The 24,870-nt window shown below is 39.2% G+C and overlaps 1 protein-coding gene across 4 annotated transcripts in view; it reads left to right on the top strand.

Annotated features, from left to right (window-relative positions):
* Positions 1-24,870, top strand: part of diaph2 (diaphanous-related formin 2) — a 1,158,885-nt gene that overhangs the window by 897,387 nt on the left and 236,628 nt on the right. For all 4 annotated transcript variants that reach the window (XM_061891998.1, XM_061891999.1, XM_061891997.1 and 1 more), the window contains one exon: positions 22,238-22,373. In XM_061891998.1, coding sequence (XP_061747982.1) covers positions 22,238-22,373 — 136 coding nt within the window. The remainder of the gene's footprint in view (positions 1-22,237; positions 22,374-24,870) is intronic.

Here is a 24,870-nt window from a genome sequence, read left to right as displayed (position 1 = left end):
TCTTCTTCTTTGTGCCAACAAAGTTTATTGTGTACATGCTTATGGTCATTAATTGCTGTAGCTGTCCAACTTCTGAACCCTCTTCCTTGTGAGTAACAATGCAGACACTTTTATTAAGTACTCAGGTCATTCAGTCCATTACAACTGGACTGTTTGGTTTGTCCTGAGAGACTCACCCAAGTAGGCTTCATTAGTTCGTGGTCATTGACTTAGATTGGTCAGATCTAGTCCCGACTAGTGAGCAGGATGTGTTATGTGTGACCATGTTTATTGATTTATTTTGGGCTGGTTCTTTTTTTTTTTCTGCACCATGACTAGGGAAGGTTGTTTGGATTGAGTCATACATAGGTACATTTTTTCCACGGATGAGCGGCAAAACATCTTCTAAGACCAACCAAACAGTCCAGTTGTGATCGATTGAATGACCTGGATGAATGAGAACGAGTATAGACATAGTTTATTGTGTACATGCTTATGGTCATTAATTGCAGTAGCTGTCCAACTTCCGGTCTCTTCCTGGCGAATAACAAAATACGCTTTTATTTGTGTATTAGGGGCATTCAATTGATTGGAACTGGTCTGTTTGGTTTGTATTAAAGACGGTTTCATCAGTTCATGGTCATAGACTTAGATTATTCAGATTCAGTCCGACTTGTCGAGTGTGGCCCACAGGCGTTTTCAATTTGGCCGGCGAGTCGGGACTAAGTTCAGTTAGCAATTTGGCCGGGGGTTTTGTTTTCATAAAATATACAAATAGTCAGCGGTGTAATAAGCTGTTATTTTGTCGCCAACAAATATAACTCAAGTCAGTGGACATTAATTGTACATCAAAGTGTTCTTGTCCACAGCATTTACTTATATGACTCAATCCAAACAACCATCCCTAGTCATTGTGCAGGGAAAAAAAAAAAAAACGCACAAAAATTCAATAAACATGGTCACACATAACAAACTGCTCACTAGTCGGACTATATCTGACCAATTTAAGTCCAGGAGCTAAAACGGATGACGTTTTCTCGGATGAGCATCGAAACATATTCGAAGACTAACCAAACAGTCCAGTTGTGATCGATTGAATGCCCTGAAATGACAATGACCTGGATGAATGAGAACATGTATAGACATAGTTTATTGTGTATGTGCTTATGGTCATTAATTGCAGTAGTTCAGGGTTATTAAACTAAATTGTTTTGGGGGTTACATGTCCAGAAAGCTAAGAACCGGGGAGCTGGTCTTCCAAAACCCAAAACGAGTGAAGATGGCAACTTGTTAATGATTTGCAAATCCTTTTCAACTTATATTCAATTGAATAGACTGCAAAGACAAGATATTTAATTTTCCAACTGAGAAACTTTTTTTTTTTTGCAAATAATCATTAACTTAGGATTTAATGGCAGCAGCACGTTGCAAAAAAGTTGGCAAAGGGGCATTTTCACCACTATGTTACATGGCCTTTTTTTTTTTTTTTAACAACACTCAGTAAACATTTGGGAACTGAGGAGACACATTTTTGAAGCTTTTCAGGTGGAATTTGTTCCAATTCTTGCTTGATGTACAGCTTGAGTTGCTCAACAGTCCGGTTTCTCCGTTGTGTTATTTTAGGCTTCATATTGCGCCACAAGCTCGATCCAGGACCAGCCCAAGCCCGAGGCATTTTTTTTCTTTTTTGTTAATGTGACCGAAAACAATGGCGGTTTACATACCCCCCCATTCCTTTAGAAACAGCCGTTGTTATGTAAACAGGGAAAGTCCGAATAAAAAGAGGTGGCGTCCAATCTTTCGCCAGAGCGTGCTGAAGACTGTACAAGAGTACAGCCCCGACGTTTCTCCTCAAATTGAGCCAAATTTAATTATGTCTGTGTTTAATTCCTCGATTCTTGTCTCGTTTAATAGATGTCATCAGTGTTTGAACCTGACAAGTTCTGAAGCACGGAACCCACGTTTGCTAGTAATCTAGAACTTAATAAATAACCAAAAAAACTGAAAAGCGTGGGCAATTCTATCAGGAGGTACCACTGTAAGACCATACTTCCTCAATTGCCTCTCTACTAGCACGAAAGTCAGACTTCAGCTGTTTTGGTGTCACGAGGTTAAACAGTGCCACTAAAAAAAACAGACTTCTTAGCCTCTACATAATGCTAAAAAACCGAGAAAACACTCGATTGAGGTAAATATGAGTTCTTAAAGGAAAAGGTCAGACGTGCGGTTAAAGGCGTAAATGCGAAAAGATTTCTCCCTCGCGATAACCTCACTCTGCTGCCAAAGTGATTTGTGGCCATAAATTTCCCAGAGGCCGTGTTTATGACAAGTTGCTTGTCCCCCCCCCCACCCCCCTCCTGAATCCCCCCTCCTGTGGAAAGAACCGGAATGCGGCGAGCGTGGCTGCGGGTCCCTTCGCTCAGTAAGTCAACATAGCACCCCTCGACTTGTCAACATGTCTCTGGACGCCACCAGTAAACACAAGTGTGTACTTCTTAGCAGTGTTTGCAATAATAACGCCGTTACTAGCATATTCCCTAATCTAGTTAATTACTTTTAGGTGCGTTACAACGCCGTTGGCGGTAGCTTGATGCCACCTGGCCCGCTACTTTTGATGTGGTTTTATGTCGACAACAAGACGGCGTCATAAGTGCAGCAAGTTCAATGTATAAAATAGGAAGAGGCGACACATTTAATGATAGAAGTGAGTAACTTGCCATCCAAACAATACCCCGTTTGTTGACAAGAAGCAGAGTCAATCTCTTTATTGAGCAGAGGTGACAATCCGATGAAAGGATTCAAAAGATGTTTTGAAAAGCATGTTTAGCTATTCCTCGTCCTGCCGGGATGATACTTGAAAGAAACGTACAAACCCCGTTTCCATATGAGTTGGGAACTTGTGTTAGAGGTAAATATAAACGGAATACAATCATTTTCAACCCATATTCAGTTGAATATGCTACAAAGACAACATATTTTATGTTCAAACTGATAAACATTTTTTTTTGTTGTAAATAATCATTAACTTTAGAAATTGATGCCAGCAACACGTGACAAAGAAGTTGGGAAAGGGGGCAAAAAATACTGATAAAGTTGAAGAATGGTCATCAAACACTTATTTGGAACATCCCACAGGTGTGCAGGCTAATTGGGAACAGGTGTGTGCCATGATTGGGTATAAAGACAGCTTCCCAAAAAATGCTGTCTTTCACAAGAAAGGATGGGGCGAGGTACACCCCTTTGTCCACAACCGCCTGAGCAAACAGTCAAACAGTTTAAGAACAACGTTTCTCAAAGTGCAATCGCAAGAAATTTAGGGATTTCAACATCTACGGTCCATAATATCATCGAAAGGTTCAGAGAATTTGGAGAAATCCCTCCACCTAAGCGGCATGGCCGGAAACCAACATTGAATGACCGTGACCTTTGATCCCTCAGACGGCACTGTATCAAAAACCGATATCACCACATGGGCTCAGGAACACTTCAAAAACCACTGTCGCTAAATACAGTTTGTCACTACATCTGTAAGTGCAAGTTAAAGCTCTACTATGCAAAGCGAAAGTCATTTATCAACAACATCCAGAAATTTTGCCGGCTTCTCTGGGCCCGAGATCATCTAAGATGGACTGATGCAAAGTGGAAAAGTGTTCTGTGGTCTGACGAGTCCACATTTCAAATTGTTTTAGGAAATATTCGACATCGTGTCATCCGGACCAAAAGGGAAGCGAACTATCAAGACTGTTATCGACGCAAAGTTCAAAAGCCAGCATTTGTGATGGTATGGGGGTGCATTAGTGCCCAAGGCATGGGTAACTTACACATCTGTGAAGGCAACATTAATGCTGAAAGGTACATACAGGTTTTGGAACAACATATGCTGCCATCTAAGCGCCGTCTATATCATGGACACCCCTGCTTATTTCAGCAAGACAATGCCAAGCCACATTACAGCGTGGCTTTGTAAAAAAAAAAAGAGTGCGGGTACTTTCCTGCCCCCCCTGCAGCTCCAGACCTGTCTCCCATCGAAAATGTGTGGCGCATTATGAAGCGTAAAATACGACAGCGGAGACCCCGGACTGTTGAACGACTGAAGCTCTACATAAAAGAAGAATGGGAAAGAATTCCACTTTCAAAGCTTCAACAATTAGTTTCCTCAGTTCCCAAACGTTTATTGAGTGTAGTTAAAAGAAAAGGTGATGTAACACAGTGGTGAACATGCCCTTTCCCAACTACTTTGGCACGTGTTGCAGCCATGAAATTCTAAGTGAATTAATATTTGCAAAAAAACAATAAAGTTTATGAGTTTGAACATGAAATATCTTGTCTTTGTAGTGCATTCAATTGAATATGGGTTGAAAATGATTTGCAAATCATTGTATTCTGTTTATATTTACATCTAAAACAATTTCCCAACTCATACGGAAACGGGGTTTGTAAGTACTCTGTGATTGTGTGCTGCCGAACATGCCGGTACTTTTTAGAGCCGGTATAGTACCGAATATGATTCATTAGTATCGCGGTACTATACTAATACCGGTATACCGTACAACCCTAGTTCCTACCTAAAGGTCCCGTCTCGAGTAGCCAAGACGGTCTATCCCTTCAATAATTCATTAAACGCCACACACACAGGGGTGTGGATTCCAACCGCGCCACTGATCTCACCCCACAGAGTCACTGCTGTATCTCATTTGAATTTTTACAAACTCTACGGCGTCTGGTCTTTTGAGCAGGAAATGTGTTTATTAGCCATCTGTTAGTTGCGTCGTGAGCCAGTCTGTGCATGTGTGGATGGAATGCCCCAGTGTTGGCTTCCAGACACGGTCGGGTGATGGAATCTGGCAGGGATGCCTCACAGAAATCTTCAACGTGATCAGTACCATCATGATAATTTACCATATTGCGCCGGGATTAGCCGTCTTTAAAAAAAATTGCTGGACCGGAATGCGGAACGGATACAGGAGCCACGCTTGCGAGGTCCCCACTTTGCGCGAACCGGCTTCTTTGCGATACCCACTCAGGCTTCTTTTTTGGACTTGTTAGAAAGTCACTCAATTAGCGAGAAAGACGGTTCGCTCATCCCAGCCCATCTGCTGCACTTTGATAACTCATTAATGGAGGGAGAGAGAGAGGGGGAAAAAAAATTATGAAATTTTCCTTTCCCCTCAACGCTCCCAGTCAGGATTACACATGCAGGCAATTCATGCGCTCTCCTGAACGTGGCAGCCGCGTTAAATGAGGCACTTTTTGGACGAGTTTGTGCCGGAATTAAATATCGTGATGAGAGTATGAGGCAAAAAAAAAAAAAAAAAAAGGTGAGGAAATTGATAATTTGTAACAATTACCGTGGGGTTTGGGCAAGCTGGCTATTTTACTCCAAAGTGAATCACTAACTAAACACGCATCCCTCATTCCTTGTTATTATTATTGACACTCAGTTCAAACTGGCGGTGGAAAAGCAGCGGGGTTCCAGCTGTGGTTGAGTCCCAAACAAGAAGTAATGGGGATCCAAAAAAAGGTGAAGTGAAGTGAATTATATTTATATAGCGCTTTTCTCTAGCGACTCAAAGCGCTTTACATAGTGAAACCCAATATCTAAGTTACATTTTTAAACCAGTGTGGGTGGCACTGGGAGCAGGTGGGTAAAGTGTCTTGCCCAAGGATACAACGGCAGTGACTAGGATGGCGGAAGCGGGAATCGAACCTGCAACCCTCAAGTTGCTGACACGGCCTCTCTACCAACCGAGCTATACCGGAGTATTGAAGGCCTACTGAAATGAGATTTTCTTATTTAAACGGGGATAGCAGGTCCATTCTATGTGTCATACTTGATCATTTTGCGATATTGCCATATTTTTGCTGAAAGGATTTAGTAGAGAACATCCACGATAAAGTTCGCAACTTTTGGTCTCTAATGAAAAAGCCTTGCCTGTACCGGAAGTAGCAGACGATGTGCGTGTGACGTCACGGGTTGTAGGGCTCCTCACATCCTCACATTGTTTGTAATGTGGGCCTGCAGCAGCAAGAGCTATTCGGACTGAGAAAGCGACAAGTTCTCCATTAATTTGAGTGACGATGAAAGACTCGTGGATGAGGAAAGTTAGAGTGAAGCACACAAAAAAATATATAGGCGGCTGTGGTAGCGTTTCAGATGTAATTAAACACATTTACTAGGATAATTCTGGAAGATCCCTTATCTGCGTATTGTGGTAATAGTGTTTTAGTGAGATTGTAAAGTCATACCTGAAAGTCGGATGGCTGCGGTAAACGCCAGTGTCTCTCAGTGAAGCCAATAGAGGAGCCAAGATCACAGCTGCCTTTTTGAGCTGCAGGAGGAAGTCCCATAATACACTGAAGTCTCCGGTAAGAGCAGACTTAATATCACAATTTTCCCATCTAAAAACTTGCTGGTTGACGTAGAGAAACATTTTCGCTTGACCGCTCTGTGTTAAAGCTTCACAACAAGCAAAGAAACACCGGCTGTGTTTCGGTTGCTAAAGGCAACAGCATTGTTCTTTATAGTCTCCATTATTAATTGAACAAATTGCTAAAGATTCAGCAACACAGATGTCCAAATTAGTGTGTAATATGCGATGAAAAGAGACGACTTTCAGCCGTGTGTGGTGCTGGGCTAATATGTCCGCTACAACCCGAGACGTCACGCGCACGCGTCATCATTCCACGACGTTTTCAACAAGAAACTCCGCGGTAAATTTAAAATTGCAATTTAGTAAACTAAAAAGGCCGTATTGGCATGTGTTGCAATGTTAATATTTCATCATTGATATATAAACTATCCGACTGTGTGGTCGGTAGTAGTGGGTTTCAGTAAGACTTTAAGGTCCAACTTTAGAAATACTCGACAAAGATTGTCTATGCCAGTGGTTCTGAACCCTATTTTCAGTGAAGTACTGCCTTCACATTCTGTCTCTGTTACATTACAGAGCTTGACCGCTCTGTTCCATAGTAAAGCTTCACCGTCATCTTTCGGGAATGTAAACAATGAAACACCGGCTGTGTTTGTATTGTTAAAGACGGCCCCAATACACCGCTTCCCACCTACAGCTTTCTTCTTTGACGTTTCCATTATTCATTGAACAAATTGCAAAAGATTCAGCAACACAGATGTCCAGAATACTGTGGAATTATGCGATGGAAGCAGACGACTTATAGCTGGGAACGGTGCTGGAACAAAATGTCCTCTACAATGCGTAACGTCACGCCCAGGCGTCATCATACCGCAACGTTTCAGCAGGATACTTCGGCGCGAAATTAAAAATTGCAATTTAGTAAAATAAAAAGGCCGTATTGGCATGTGTTGCAATGTTAATATTTCATCATTGATATATAAACTATCAGACTGTGTGGTCGGTAGTAGTGGGTTTCAGTAGGCCTTTAAATGGCAAGTTTAGATTCAGGCTAAACCAAAGTTATTGTTTGTTCACTGCCACTGTGAGTCGACTTATCACCGGAGTTTCTAGTTTATTTGCAAAGTTTGATTCTTGTCAGTTCTTTTTGGGTGGGTTGTTTTTTAATCGTGTGGTTGCTTATTTGGGCTTGCTTTTCGGACCCCATGGCTAAGCAAAAGGTGTTTGCGCCGGTACAAGGTTTAACGTTCCCTGGTTATGGCGCCTCTCGTTGAATTAAATACCAGGCTGACAGACAGCGAGACAAAGGGCAAGTTGATGGCAAAATTTATGAAGAAAAAAAATATTATCATTTAAAATATCGTATTTTGAGGACTATATATACGATATTTTAAATGATAATATATATATTTTTTTCATTTAAAATATCGTGTATATAGTCCTCAAAATACGATATGACTATATATGGCTTCACGGTGGCAGAGGGGTTAGTGCGTCTGCCTCACAATACGAAGTTTCTGCAGTCCTGGGTTCAATTCCAGGCTCAGGATCTTTCTGTGTGGAGTTTGCATGTTCTCCCCGTGAATGCGTGGGTTCCCTCCGGGTACTCCGGCTTCCTCCCACTTCCAAAGACATGCACCTGGGGATAGGTTGATTGGCAACACTAAATTGGCCCTAGTGTGTGAATGTGAGTGTGAATGTTGTCTGTCTATCTGTGTTGGCCCTGCGATGAGGTGGCGACTTGTCCAGGGTGTACCCCGCCTTCCGCCCAATTGTAGCTGAGATAGGCGCCAGCGCCCCCCGCGACCCCGAAAGTGAATAAGCGGTAGAAAATGGATGGATGGATGGAGGACTATATATATATATATATATATATATATATATATATATATATATATATATATATATAATGTGTGTGTGTGTGTGTGTATGTATGTATATATGTACAAACCCTGTTTCCATATGAGTTGGGAAATTGTGTTAGATGTAAATATAAACAGAATACAATGATTTGCAAATCCTTTTCAACCCATATTCAATTGAATGCACTACAAAGACAAGATATTTAATGTTTAAACTCATTAACTTTATTTTTTTTTTTGCAAATAATAATTACCTTAGAATTTCATAGCTGCAACATGTGCTAAAGTAGTTGGGAAAGGGCATGTTCACCACTGTGTTACATCACCTTTTCTTTTAACAACACTCAATAAACGTTTGGGAACTAAGGAGACACATTTTTGAAGCCTTTCAAGTGGAATTCTTTCCCATTCTCGTTTTATGTACAGCTTAAGTTGTTCAACAGTCCTGGGTCTCCCTTGTGGTATTTTAGGCTTCATAATGCGCCACACATTTTCAATGGGAGACAGGTCTAGACTACAGGCAAGCTAGCCTAGTACCCGTACTCTTTTACTATGAAGCCACGCTGCTGTAACAACTAACTTGGCATTGTCTTGCTGAAATAAGCAGGGGCGTCCATGATAACGTTGCTTGGATGACAACATATGTTGCTCCAAATCCTGTATGTACCTTTCAGCATTAATGGTGCCTTCACAGATGTGTAAGTTACCCATGCCTTGGGAACTAATACACCCCCATACCATCACAGATGCTGGCTTTTCAACCTTGCACCTAGAACAGTCCTGATGGTTCTTTTCCTCTTTGGTCCGGAGGACACGGCGTTCATCGTTTCCATAAAACAATTTGAAAAGTGGACTCGTCAGACCACAGAACACTTTTCCACTTTGCATCAATCCATCTTAGATGATCTCTGGCCCAGCGAAGTCGGCGGCGTTTCTGGATGTTGTTGATAAATGGCTTTGGCTCTGCATAGTAGAGTTTTAACTTGCACTCACAGATGTAGTGACAAACTGTAGTTACTGCCAGTGTTTTTCTGAAGTGTTCCTGAGCCCATGTGGTGATATCCTTTACACACTGATGTCGGTTTTTGATGCAGTACCACCTGAGGGATTAAAGGTCTGTAATATCATCGCTTAAGTGTAGTGATTTCTCCAGATTCTCTGAACCTTTTGATGATATTACGGACCGTAGATGTTGAAATTCCTAAATTTTTTTTGCAATAGCTCGTTGAGAAATGTTGTTCTTAAACCGTTCGACAATTTGCTTACAAAATAGTCACCCTCGTCCCATACTTGTTTGGGAATTACTTAGCATTTCACGAAAGCTGCTTTTATACCCAATCATGGCACCCACCTGTTCCCAATCAGCCTGCACACCTGTGGGATGTTCCAAATAAGTGTTTGATGAGCATTCCTCGACTTTATCAGTATTTATCGCCACCTTTCCCAACTTCTTTGTCACGTGTTGCTGGCATCAAATCGCAAAGTTAATGATTAGTTGCAGGAAAAAAAAAGGGTTTATCAGTTTGAACATCAAATATGTTGTCTTTGTAGCATATTCAACTGAATTTGGGTTGAAAATGATTTGTAAATCATTGTATTCCGCTCTACTTCGGCATTGAGCACTGTATAACGGATAAACCACAGAAACCTCAAACAAATATATATATATATATATATATATATATATATATATATATATATATATATATATACAAACTCAAGACAGCCATGACATTATGTTTTTTACAAGTGTATGTAAACTTTTGCTTTTGACCAAGACTTTATGTGAACACTTGAGTAGCTCGGAAGGTGTCAAGTTTGAGCGATCTGTGCTCTCCTGAGCCTTCTTATTTTCTTCAAACACTAATGGTCACATCTCCCTTCATGTTCTTCGACAAGCTCGGAATTTTGCTCGCTGGGAAATAAAAAAAAAAGGACCCAACAGGCGGCGCTTTCCAAGCTAATATAATTAGCCTTCCTGTCGTCGAGGCGGCGAGGCCTAAAAATACTCCATCAAACAAATATAGCGATGAAAGGATTGTGTTGGTACGAAAGCTTAAACTTACAAGCGGACCCTCAGCAGTCACGGCGTAACCCCGTGTCCCCGTCTTGTTCTTCACAGCAGGCAAGTTGAAATCCCTGATAAAATATTCATACACAGTTATTTGCTGGAGAGAATAATTTTAATTTCTTGGGAGGATGCCTCTTTTGGAGATGCGCAACGCGGGGAAGTCTGGAGGGAGCGCCGCGTTGTGTGCTGTTACACTTTGATGGTGGGGGGGGGGGGGGGGATGAAAAGTTGGTGAGAGACGAGGGGATCAGAGTCAAAATGATTCCGACGAGACGACCTTGGCGTTCTTCTTCATTAGGAGGGAAGACTGTGGAAAGGGCGCCGTTCCTTTGTGTAGACCAGGGGTGTCCTAACTTTTTCCACTGATAATTTTCGAAAACAATACTATATACAAACCCCGTTTCCATATGAGTCGGGAAATTGTGTTAGATGTAAATATAAACGGAATACAATGATATGCAAATCCTTTTCAACCCATATTCAGTTGAAAATGCTACAAAGACAACATATTTGATGTTCAAACTCATAAACTTTATTTTTGTTTGCAAATAATAATTAACTTTGAATTTCATGACTGCAACACGTGCCAAAGTAGTTGGGAAAGGGCATGTTCACCACTGTGTTACATCATCTTTTCTTTTAACAACACTCAATACACATTTGGGAACTGAGGAAACTAATTGTTGAAGCTTTGAAAGTGGAATTCTTTACCATTCTTGCTTGATGTACAGCTTAAGTTATTCAACATTCCGGGGTCTTGTTGTTGTATTTTACGCTTCATAATTTGCCACACATTTTCGATGGGAGACAGGTCTGGATTGCAAGCGGGCCAGGAAAGTAGCCGCACTCTTTTTTTACGAAGCCACGCTGTTGTAACACGTGGCTAGGCATTATCTGGCTGAAATAAGCAGGGGCGTCCATGATAACGTTGCTTGGATGACAACATATGTTACTCCAAAACCTGTATGGACCTTTCAGCATTAATGGTGCCTTCACAGTTGTGTAAGTTACTCAATCCTTGGGCACTAATACACCCCCATACCATCACTGATGCTGGCTTTTGAACTTTGCGCCTATAACAATCCGAATGGTTATTTTCCTCTTTGTTTTGGAGGACACCACGTCACCTGTTTCCAAATGTAATTCGAAAAGTGGACTCGTCAGACCACAGAACACTTTTCCACTTTGCATCAGTCCATTTTAGATGATCCCGGGCCCAGAGAAGCCGGCGGCGTTTCTGGATGTTGTTGGTAAATGGCTTTCGGTTTGCATAGTAGAGTTTTAACTTGCACTTACAGATGTTGCGACCAACTGTAGTTACTGACAGTGGTTTTCTGAAGTGTTCCTGAACCCATGTGGTGATGTCCTTTACACACTGATGTCGGTTCTTGATGCAGTACCGCCTGAGGGGTCAAAGGTCCGTAATATCATCGCTTACGTGCAGTGATTTCTCCAGATTCTCTGAACCTTTTGATGATTTTACGGACCGTAGATGGTAAAATCCCTAAATTCCTTGCAATAGCTCGTGGAAAAATGTTGTTCTAAAACTGATCGACAATTTGCTTACAAATTGGTGACCCTCTTCCCATCCTTGTTTGTGAATTACTTAGCATGTCATGGAAGCGTTTTTTTTATACCCAATCATGGCACCCACCTGTTCCCAATTAGCCTGCACACGTGTGGGATGTTCCAAATAAGTGTTTGGTGAGCATTTCTCAACTTTATCAGTATTTATTGAGACCTTTCCCAACTCTTTTGTCACGTGTTGCTGGCATCAAATTCAAAAGTTAATGATTATTTGCAAAAAAAAGAAAAATGTTTATCAGGTTGAACATCAAATATGTTGTCTTTGTAGCATATTCAACTGAATATGGGTTGAAAATGATTTGCAAATTTACATCTAACACAATTTCCCAACTCATATAGAAACGGGGTTTGTAAATATTATTCAATTCTTTCTCAAATCCAGTGGTGTTTCTCACCTTGTTGGTCAAAGTACTGGCACTTGCAATTTTATTTGGCCCCATATTGGCTTATATGGCAGTTGTATTTAATTAAAAAAAAAATGCAAAGGGAACGTATGCTTGGCCATACAATAACAAAGACTTTACACCCATTTTTGTTTTTTAAACGAAGACAAAATAGAAAAGCAGAGAAAATATGTTTTGTTCAATCATTAACAAAAAATATATATGCTTTGACATTTCGACCTGAAGTAAAATACTGGTAGTAATAATAATAATAATAGAGTTACAATGGTTATTAGAGGCGCCTCTTATTTAATGAACTCCATGTCTATGTTGCATAATCATGTTTACAATCAAAATTACTTGTTTGCTTGAGATCATTTCTGCAGGCAGTTTATTTTCTTGGGTAATCTGCATGTATTTTATATCAACTCTAGCAGATTTTTCTCCGAAAGGAGTCTTTTTTTTTTTTGGGTCGACATGTGCGGTCCATTCATTGCTGAAAATGTCCACTCAGCACACGTTGAATAGACATTTTAGAGCTCATTTTTTGTTAATGGGGGTGTTGGCATAAATCACACACACACACACACATTCACACACACACACACACACACACTTGAATGTGTGTCATTGCCCTCGGTATCATCAAACAAGGAGACACTGACATCAAGGGCGGGTGTCCTTGAACGTGAAGTCGACGCTCTCCTATTGACGAGCACGATGAGCTCCTCTTTCCACGCTCTTTCCCCGGGATCCCTGTAATCCTCGCCTTTGTTGCCAACACCACACACACACACACACACACACACACACACACACACATATTAGGAACATGCAGGGGGAGGCAAGTGTCACGACACATAATATCAGTGCACAGATTGTGCTCAGTGTGTACCCGCGGAAATCCGCAGCAGTGCAGGGAAAATCGGCAAAGAAATTCATAGGCATCGTTTTTTAGCAGTAGCAGTATTTTGCCTTTGTGAGATCTTTGCATACGACCTAAATAGTGCAAAAAACCCCGGAAAAACACGCCTAAAGTCAGGGGCGTCACTCAGTTTGAAGAACATATAGCGGTTTTAGCAGTTAGATTCCTGTGAAAAAATGTTTGCACGTGCAAAATGTGTCGATACTTTATCAGACTGAATAAATCTAAATGGTTAAAAGTGGAAATGTAAGCGAGCACAAGTCGTCTTTAGTGAAAACGCAAAAAAAGGACAGTGTCGCTGCTTGCAAACAGGGAAACGTTGAACAGATGACAGCAGTGTATACAAACTTAGGGTCACACTTTAAAGGCCTACTGAAATGAGATGTTCTTATTTAAACGGGGATAGCAGGTCCATTCTATGTGTCATACTTGATCATTTGGCGATATTGCCATATTTTTGCTGAACGGATTTAGTAGAAAACATCGACGATAAAGTTCGCAACTTTTGGTCGCTAATAAAAAAGCCTTGCCTGTACCGGAAGTAGCAGACGATGTGCGCGTGACATCACGGGTTGTGGAGCTCCTCACATCTGAGCATTATTTATAATCATAGCTTCCAGCAGCAAGAGGTATTCGGACCGAGAAAGCGACGATTTCCCCATTAATTTGAGCAAGGATGAAAGATTTGTGGATGAGGAAAGTTAGAGTGAGGCACAAAAAAAAAAAAAAGAAAAGGCGATGGTTCCAGACGACGGCAGTGTGAGCGTTTCAGATGTTATTAGACACATTTACTAGGATAATTCTGGAAAATCCCTTATCTGCTTATTGTGTTAATAGTATTTTAGTGAGATTATACTGTCATACCTGAAAGTCGGATGGTCTCTGAGAGAAACCGAGGAGCCATAATCCACTGTAGTCTCCGGTAAGATCCGACTTAATATCACAATTTTCCCATCCAAAAACTTGCTGGTTGACGTAGAGAAACATGTTGGCTCTGTGTTAAAGTTTCATAACAAACAAAGAAACAACGGCTGTGTTTCGGTTGCTAAAGGCAGCTGCAATCCACCGCTTTCCATCAACAGCATTCTTCTTTGACGTCTCCATTATTAATTGAACAAATTGCAAAAGATTCAGCAACACAGATGTCAAAATTACTGTGTAATTATGCGATGAAAAGAGACGACTTTCAGCCGTGTGTGGTGCTGGGCTAATATCTCCGCTACAACCCGAGACGTCACAAACACGCGTCATCATTCCGCGACGTTTTCAACAAGAAAACTCCGCGGAAAATTTAGAATTGCAATTTAGTAAACTAAAAAGGCCGTATTGGCATGTGTTGCAATGTTAATATTTCATCATTGATATATAAACTATCAGACTGCGTGGTCGGTAGTAGTGGGTTTCAGTAGGCCTTTAATTATGGGGAACATATTCTAAGTCAGGGTTTTTCAACCTTTTTTGAGGCAAGGCACGTTTTTTTCATTAAATATTCCGGAGGCACACCACCAGCAGAAAACGTTAAAAAAATGAAACTCCGCCAAGTCGTCGTGCCTTATTTTGAGTTTGTTGGCGTTTTCCTGCGCAGTGCTTTAGTTTTTGCCTTGCGCTGTTATTTTGGTGGGCCTTCCTGTTTTGTTGGTGTTTTCTTGTAGCAGTTTCATGTCTTCCTTTGAGCACTATTCCCCGCACCTGCTTGTTGTTTTTTTTTTGATTGATTGAAACTTTTATTAGTAGATTTCACAGTTCAGTACATATTCCGTACAATTTACCACTAAACGGTTACAAGTTTTTCAACTTGTTTAAGTCGGGGTCCACAAAAATCAATTCATGGTGTTAGCAAGTAAGGCTATATAAGTTGATGCTATCCTTCTTTGTGTGGACATTGTTGATTGTCATGTCATGTACGGATGTACTTTGTGGACGCCGTAGGTTTTTGCTGTCGTCCAGCATTTTGTTTATGTTTACTTGGTAGACAGTTTTACTTGTGTTTTGCATAGCCATTCCTATGCTTCATTGCCTTTTCCTTATGTTCATGTTTGGTTTAAGCATGATATACCTTTCTGATCACAACAAACCATTCTCGTCTCACTTGACACATTCCGACCTTTGCAAAGCAATTAACTACCTGCTGCCACCTACTGACACGGAGTATTATTACGTGGTTACAGCACAGACACTAAGCAACGGCACATTGTTTGCAGATTATAATTATTGTTGTTTTTGGGACCAATTAGGTGAAGTTGCATAATTTCCCATGGCGCACGGCACACTAAAAAACACTGTTCTAAGCAACAAAGACTTAATTTAGAGTTATTTGGTGAGGGTTACGGTTGAAAACTAAGGTCATGCAGAATAAGGCATTAATAAGTACTTAATAATGACTAATTAAGAGCCAATATGTTACTAATTTATATGTTACTAATGTATGGTGAATATGTTCCCCATACTAAAGTGTTACCAAACTTAGACTTAGACAAACTGTATTGATCCACAAGGGAGATTGTTCCATACAGTAGTCAGTTACAAATGATGGAAAGGGTATAAAGTAGACTTAAAATGTTTGATAGTAGCAATATAACATAGATGTAATATTTACATATTATATATACAATATATAATATATACTGATGTATTATATTTTTGTATAATATATACAATGTATAACAATTATTACAGTATATGTAACAGCTGCAGCATAAAATAGAGAGTAGATCATATATAGTATAAACATATGGAGGTAGCTAACAAAGAAGTGGTCAGGTAATAGACAGATATGAACTATTGCTGTGTGGCGAGTGATTATACCGCTGGATGGAGTGCAGAATGAAGGACTTCTTGGATCAAACACTGTGGGAGCCATCCGGTTGAAATCCCTTTTGCTGGTGCTGCTCCGCCAACAAACCATTGCTAAGTACAGGGCACTGGCCACAACAGACTGAAAAAAGATATAAAAATTATTATTTATATCATTGTATGCATTATATATTTTTTTCTAATTATTGATGCAGTGTGCAGTGGTGTAAATGTAAACTCTGCGTTTGTCAGCTGGCGAAATCAGACATCAAAATATTAATACGTTCAAAATTAAATTGTCCAATTATTTGCTTGTGTAATACATATATACATGTATGTATACATGTATGTATATAAATATACACATATACACATATGTATATGTATATATATACATATATATATAAAAAATATATATATATACACTTATATATATATGTATATATGTATGTATATATATATATATATATATATATATATATATACATATACATATATATATATATACGGCGTGGCGCAGTGGGAGAGTGGCCGTGCGCAACCCGAGGGTCCCTGGTTCAAATCCCACCTAGTACCAACCTCGTCACGTCCATTGTGTCTTGAACAAGACACTTCACCCTTGCTCCTGATGGGTGCTGGTTGGCGCCTTGCATGGCAGCTCCCTCCATCAGTGTGTGAATGTGTGTGTGAATGGGTAAATGTGGAAGTAGTGTCAAAGCGCTTTGAGTACCTTGATGGTAGAAAAGCGCTATACAAGTACAACCCATTTATCATGTATCATTTATATGTATGTATATATGTATATGTATATATAAATATGTGTGCATATATATACATATATATACATATATATATATATATATATATATATATATATATATATATATATATATATATATATATATATGATTATTATTCAGTACTGCGAAATAAAACTACAAAATGAAAGATATTTTCTATTTTATACAATCAATTATTTAATATTTTAATTAGTACTTCATCTTATCGTATGTATTATATATTTTTTTTTAATAATTGATGCAGTATACAGAAGTGTAGAAGTACACGGTAAGTTTGTTATTATTTTTAGTTGATGCATTAAATTTAACTGGCTTATATATATATATATATATATATATATATATATATATATATATATATATATATATATATACACACATATATGTATATATGTATGTATGTATATATGTATATATAAATGTGTATATATATATATATATATACATATATATATATATATTTATATATAACTTGATTGGATTATCCAGAGAATAGTGCTCGATACCGTGGTAGAGCCTAATTTGTAGGTGTGGGAAAAATCACAAGACTACTTCATCTCTACAGAACTGTTTCATGAGGGGTTCATGAAACAGTTCTGTAGAGATGAAGTAGTCTTGTGATTTTTCCCACACCTACACATATATATATATATATATATATATATATATATATATATATATATGTTTTAAAAAATAGATGTACTGTGCAGTGGTGTAGAAGTACACTGTATGTATGTTAGCTATCTACATAAGAGGATCAAAATACAAAAAAATATAAATTTATATATATTATTAGTTTACATTACTGCGAAATACAACCACAAATCGAAACATATTACGAGAACAATTCTCTGTCTTAATTGGCATTGTTATCTTTGAAAAAGCACAATAAATTGTGCAGCTGTGCGGCAAACGACGGAGCCAACACCAAAACGCACTTTGCAGCAGTGCAGGGTCCCGCCTCGGCAGATGAGCGGCGCACATCTTGTTTGCCTGCAAAGGTCACACAGTTGCATCTTCCTGTGTGCTGGCACAGGAACAAACTGACACATTTGTAAAGGCTGAATTGCTGCTGTTGATTATCTGTCTGCCTCTGACTCCTTTCCTGACATTTGGGCCGGTCACGAAGGAGGGGCGGGATGATATCTCCTTCTCACTCCTGCGAGACCTCCCAGACACTTTGCTGCACGTTCCTTTCCCTCTTTGCAAAGACTCGCCCTCGCCGATAAGTCAACATGGTGGCATAGTGCAGCACTGGGTGTGTGTGTGTGTGTGTGTGGAATGCAGATTCCATTTTTACATAATAATCTTTGAAATCTGCATTTATTTATTTTTTTTAATAGATAAAGCATTTAATTAGTAGGTGTGTGTCATGATCCGTGGTCCGGATCATGTTTTGTTATGTTTTAGACTGCATTAGTTCCTCTTTTTGTGCACCCTTGTTTGTTTTAGTTACCATGGTGACTTATTTTTTCCACCTGTCTCTGATTAGTGTTCGCCCCGCTCACCTGCTTCCCCAGCACTAATCAGAGGCATTATTTTAAGCGTGCCTCTGGAAGTCAGTCAGGCTGGCGTCATTGTTTGCTTCATGCGACCCCGCTTATACGTAAGTTGTTTTGTTTCATGCCAAAGTTGCGTGTTTATTTCTTGTCCACAGTCCATGCTTGAGTGTAGCGTTTGCTTCGAGTGCGACTTGTTTCCATTTTTTTTTTTTTTTTTGTATTACTTTGAATATTTGAGGAATGAATCATGTTCTAACCTGCACGCCATGTCTGGAGTGGTCCGTCTGCGTTTCGGGAGAATAAACCCCGGCGAAAACCCCGTCGTGACCTGCACTTAAATGTAGAATATATTTATACTATTCATATATTATATTATATTATTTATTATTATTATTGTCCATTGTGAGCGAACTGTGGTGCTGAATTACCCTCAGGGATCAATAAAGTACTTTCTATTCTATTCTAAGTAACTGGACTGTGTTATCCCAATACCAATTTTTTGGTACAGGTATCGATACCAAATATATATTTTGGTACTTTTTGATACTTTTAAGAATAAAGGAGACCACAAACAATTGCATTACTGGCTTTGTTTTAATCTTAGGGCACATTAAACATGTTTCTTATTGCAAATAAAATAGTAAAAACTGTGTCTTTTAGTAGTAAGTAAACAAACAAAGGCTCCTAATTGAGCTGCTGACATACGTAGTAACATATTGTCTCATTTCCCATTCTATTATTTTGTCAAAATGAAGAACAATTAGTAGAAAATGAATTATTAATCTACTTGCTCTTACATCCATCCATTTTCTACCGCTTGTCCCTTTTGGGGTCGCGGGTCTACATGTTCATTTACTGTTAATATAGATAGATAGATAGATAGTACTTTATTGATTCCTTCAGGAGAGTTCCTTCAGGAAAATTAAAATTCCAGCAGCAGTGTACATAGTCGAGATCAATTTAAAGAAAAAAGTAAAAAGTAAATAATGGGGGTTTAAAAGGAAACAAAATAGAGAAATATTACAAAAAGAATAAAAACAATGGGAATAACAATATAACAGTAAAATAACAATATAACAAGACAAAGTAGGCAGTAGTGACCATGTTATGAAAACGTTTTGCACTGTTAAAATACTTCTGTTAAAATATAATAATCACTTATTTTTCTGTTTGATACGTTACATTAGTTTTGGATGATACCACAAATGTGGGTGTCAATCTGATACCAAGTCGTTACATTGGTCATATCCAACGTTTTCGTGTCCAGGGGCGTATTTCCTGACTTCATAAACATAATACATACGTTTGTTTTTTTTTAAACTAAAAGAAGTTGTGATGCCAAAAAATATTGACTTAATCATATTAGTATCGACAAGACATGCTCCTGTACTTGGTATCATAACAGTTGTATGTTAGGTGTAGATCAGGGGTCTCAGACACGCGGCCCACGAGCCAGATACGGCCCGCGACACGTTATTTTGCGGCCCCCACCTTAATATGAAAATTTACAATTAGTGCGACCCGCAAGTTTTATATGAATGGCGCTTTACAACGTTGTGTTATTTGGCTCCAAAATGGCTCTTTCAACGTTCTGGCTTGCCTACCCCTGCATTGGTGGAAAAGCGGCAAGTGAGTAAAAGCGACAGACGTTGCCATGGAGACTAGGGTTTTTTTACGTGCCCCGGCAGCAGTCACACTGTGACACCTGTCCGTCAGTAATAACAGTCCCCGATAACCTGGACCAATTCAGATTATTAGTTTTTTTTATTATTTAATTTCCATTAAATAATGAACACTACATATATATATATATATATATGACGCTGAATAATACTCCAGGAGCCGTCACTTATTCTGCGCTCGCTATCCAGGTACTTTACTATTGTCCGCCGACTGCCGTGTTGCCGTAGGGAGGAAAAGCGGAACGACACACATTGCGGGAATAACATTATTTTCCGTGCGTCGGCTAAATACAAATATATTCCACAACCCCAAAAATTTCAAACGTCATTATACAACTAAACATGCTGAGGAGTATGCGAAAAATTTTGGGGGGGGAAATCTTTTCTTGCGGTCCAGCCTCACCCAGACTCTTCATCCAGTGGCCCCCAGGTAAAGTGAGTTTGAGACCCCTGTTTTAGGGCATCGTTATTCGGCACCCTTACTCCCCCATAATGTCTCTGTCAAAAATGAGAAAATGTAACCCTTTTGAATAGTTTTTACCTCTGTTTCTTACGTTTTGTTGAGTTTTCACTGGATTGATACCTCGAAGAGTTTACATGTTGTGTTTTTTGTTAAATCCCGGAAAGACTGTGACTTAAAGTTTAAACCTGACAAAGTCCAAGTTAATTGTGTTCCTCATTGTGTTTTTGAAACTGCACCAATTTCCTCCGAATTTTCAACAAACTTGAAGTGTTTTGTCCAGAGGGTTATTTGGGATTTGTACGGTTTTTTTTACAATGTGCTTGTTGTATTTTTGGCCAAAGTAAACAATCTGGAGTTGTCTTTGTTTTTAAGTTATCATACCATGATTTTTACCATTCCGGCCCACTTGGGAATATAGTTTCTTACACGTGGCCCCTGAACTAAAACGAGTTTGACACCACTGGTGTAGAACCACCAATGGCGTTTGTTTACATTTTGACGCGGACCGGTACTTTTCAGAGGCGGTATAGTACCGAATATGATTCATTAGTATTGCGGTACTATACTAACACCGGTATATCCTACAACCCTAGTTTCCTCCAAACATGATGGGGTTCAGAGTTTACATTAATGAGAAATAAAATACATTTTTTTATTTAATTTGAGCAAATCTGTATGTAGTATACAGTTGTGGTCAAAAGTTTAGATACACTTGTAAAGAACATAATGTCATGACTGTCTTGAGTTTCCAATAATTTCTACAACTTTTATTTTTTTGTGATAAAGTGATTGGAGTACATACTTGTTGGTGACAAAAACAAACATTCATGAAGTTTGGTTCTTTTATGAATTTATTATGGGTCTACTGGAAATTTTTACCAAATCTGCTGGGTCAAAAGTATACATACAGCAATTTTAATATTTGGCAGGTTTCACTGCAATAAGGCACTTTTGGTAGCCGTCCACAAGCTTCTGATTGCATTTTTCGACGATTCCTCTTGACAAAATTGGTGCAGTTCAGCTAAAGTTGTTGCTTTTCTGGCACGGACTTGTTTCTTCAGCATTGTCCACACAGGACTTTGAGAAAGCCATTCTAATCCTTAATTCTAGCCATTTCTTAACCACTTTTGACGTGTGTTTGGGGTCGTTGTCCTGTTGGAACACCCAACTGCGCCGGGCTGATTATTTTAGGTTGTCCTGAAGAATTTTGGTGGTAATCCTCCTTTTTCATTGTCCCATTTACTCTCTGTATAGCACCAGTTCCATTGACAGCAAAACAGGCCCATAGCATAATACTACCACCACCATGCTTGACGGTAGGTATGGTGTTCCTGGGCTTAAAAACCTCATCTTTTTTCCTTCAAATATATTGTTGGGTATTGTTGCCAAACAGCTCAATTTTTGTTTCGTCTGACATCACACGGACAAAGACAAGACCTTCTGGAGGAAAGTCCTGTGGTCAGATGGAAGAAAAATGGAAAAAAAACACCACAAAATATTAGTTGCATTAACATTTGTTTCTTTGTCATTCTGGTGACAAAATGTGTCCAAATTGTTGAAAATGTATTGTTTTTTTGGGAGTGAATGAGCTCATCTTTACAAATATGTCAAGATGTGCCGATTATAAACATATTTAAAAGCGAGTGCACATAAAAAAGGAATCATTTCATTCTCCGAATATGTTTTTTGGCCCGATGGCATATCGCTGCTTCTGAAAAGCGACACGGTTGTGAAGACTCTCATGAAGAAGGCTTGACGGTAGTGGTGGAAGGATTCATCTCAACGTGTGTGTGTGTGTGTGTGTGTGTTGCCTCATCAGGAAGCTGTGAAGGAGAACCACAAGAAGAGGGAGATGGAGGAGAAGATCAAGAGAGCCAGGCTGGCGAAGGAAAAAGCCGAGCGCGAGAAGCAGGAGCGTCAGCAGAAGAAGAAGCAACTGATTGACATGAACAAAGGTGCGTCGCTACGCCGCAAAGACGCGCGAGCAGGGCATGCTGGGAGTTTGGGAGCGGAGCCGGGCGGGCGCAGAAGCGGGCCCGCGTGGAGTCGTACTTCAGATGTGGTGTTAAAATCGCACTTATTATCCTCCAACTGTTATAAAAACTCCACTAGGGCCCGTATGCCACATACAGTAACTAACTGTATGTTATTTATATTATATCATATTTAATGTCACGTGGTGGCGCTGATAGTTGGTTCTAAAAAATAATAATAATTTTGCCATGGCAATAAGTGGAAAAAAAAACATGTAAAAAAAATCCGAAACTTTTAGGTTTTTAGTAATTTTTTTGTATTTTTTATTGATTTTTTTGTTGAAGGTTTAAATTAAATTAATTTACATTTTAAAAATTCCAACACCAATCATTTCAACTTATTTAGACCATTCATATATATTTTTGTAACATTTTTCAAAACATTCCCTCTTTTGCCGAATTTCCCAAATTTCCATGAAATTCCCATTAAAAAAAAATAGGAAATTTTTCAAAGTTCAAAATTTTTAATCCGATCCAAACCATTCCATTTTCAATATATTCAGTCTGTTTAAGAATGATGTTCTCTATTCCAACAATTCAACAAAATTACCAGATTTCCAAGAATTCCCAGTTTTCTGGGACATTTTTCCTATTCAAAATGAATTGTCAATGATTCAAACTTCCACCATTTCCACATTTTTCAACCGATTCAAACCATTGCACCTTCAACATATTTCACTCATTCCGGACATTCAATGTATCATTTTCCAATTTCAAAAAAATTCCAGAATTTTCCAGAAGTCCTGGTTATCCAAAGCCGTATTTCCCACCCTTTTTGCTGTCAACTACTCCTTCCACAATTTTCAACCCACTTCAACCGTTCCACAGCCACAACATTCCTCTTAATCAGGAAAAAAAGGAAAGTTATTTTTCGAACTCTAAAAATTCCCGGTTTTCCCCAAATTCCAGGAATTTCATTACACCATTTTTCAATTAAAAATGTTACTAGTTCAAAATTTCTCCACCCATTGGAACAATTCCAACACCAATTACTTCAAATCATTCAGACCATTAATTTATTTTTTTTAGCATTTTCCAAAACATTCCCTCTTTTGCCAAAATTCCCAAATTTCCATGAAATTCCCATTTCAAAAATGGGACATTTTTCAAAGTTCACAACTCCCACATTTTTAATCCGATCCAAACCGTTCCAACTCCAAAAATATTCAGTCTGTTCAGGAATTGTGTTCTCTACTCCAACAATTCAACAAAATTACCAGAATTCCAAGAATTCCCAGTTTTCGGGGACATTTTTCACATTCAAAATGAATTGTCCATGATTCGAACTTCCACCATTTCCACATTTTTCAACCGATTCAAACCATTCCACCTTCAACATATTTCACTCATTCTGGACATTCAATGTGTCATTTTCCAAGTAAAAAAAAATTCTGGATTTTCCTGAATTCCTGGTTTTCCAAATCCCTATTTCCACCCGTTTTGCTATCGACTACTCCTTCCATATTTTTCAACCCACTTTAACCTTTCCACCGTCAATTCATTCCTCTTAATCAGGACAAAAAACAAAGTTGTTTTTGTAACTGGTAAAAATTCAGGTTTTCCCAAAATTTCAGGAATTCCATTACAGCGTGGTCGGGGATGGGGCGGAGGCGTGGTTGGGACGGGGGGCGTGGTTAAGAGGGGGGTATAATTCACTAACTCGAGTATTATATATATATATACATGTGTGTGTATGTATATATATATATATATATATATATATATATATATATATATATATATATATAAAATACTTGACTTTCAGTGAATTCTACCTATATATTTATTTTATTATATATATAACACAAGAAATAGTTGAATTTCAGACGTCACAAATACACAGTAATAAAAGCACAGTTTTTCTACTAACTATACTGTGCTTGCTGGTTACTAAAAAAAAAAAACAACAACACTTACCTTTCACTATTTGAGTAACCTTTGTTCTGCCATTTGCGGACTGGCGAGAGTCACTTGCCGTCAGGTGTGCAACACCACGTAAATCGTTGGCCAATCAAAAAGCAACCCCATAACGCTATAGCCAACATTCACCAGGAGATGGCGACAGACAACATAGAATCGTCGCCATAGCTGTAACTTCGTCGTTCTTCTGCTTCGTCTCCTTGCGTGTGAAGTTTTTTATTCAAATCCGTAGATGTTGTAACGTGATAGGGCGTGGCCTCCAGCTCCAGCTGAATTTCGGTAGAAAATTTCTTCCGGGAGGTTTTCGGGAGAGGTGCTGAATTTCGGAAAATCCTGGAGGGTTGGCAAGTATGAAGATGGCACAAGGGCACTATATTTGCGTCGAGTCACCCCTCCAGAACCACACCCGGACCCCGAGGCGACGCCGGCAAACTCGCTATTGATCCGCCTGAGTTGCTCCGACATGAAGAATAAGAGCAGCAGAGCGGCGACGTCGGCG

This window comes from Nerophis ophidion, linkage group LG29 (assembly GCF_033978795.1).
Source record: "Nerophis ophidion isolate RoL-2023_Sa linkage group LG29, RoL_Noph_v1.0, whole genome shotgun sequence".
Classification (NCBI taxonomy): domain Eukaryota; kingdom Metazoa; phylum Chordata; class Actinopteri; order Syngnathiformes; family Syngnathidae; genus Nerophis; species Nerophis ophidion.
Note: the sequence above shows the minus strand (reverse complement) of the source record. Positions and strands in the feature narration are given on the sequence as shown.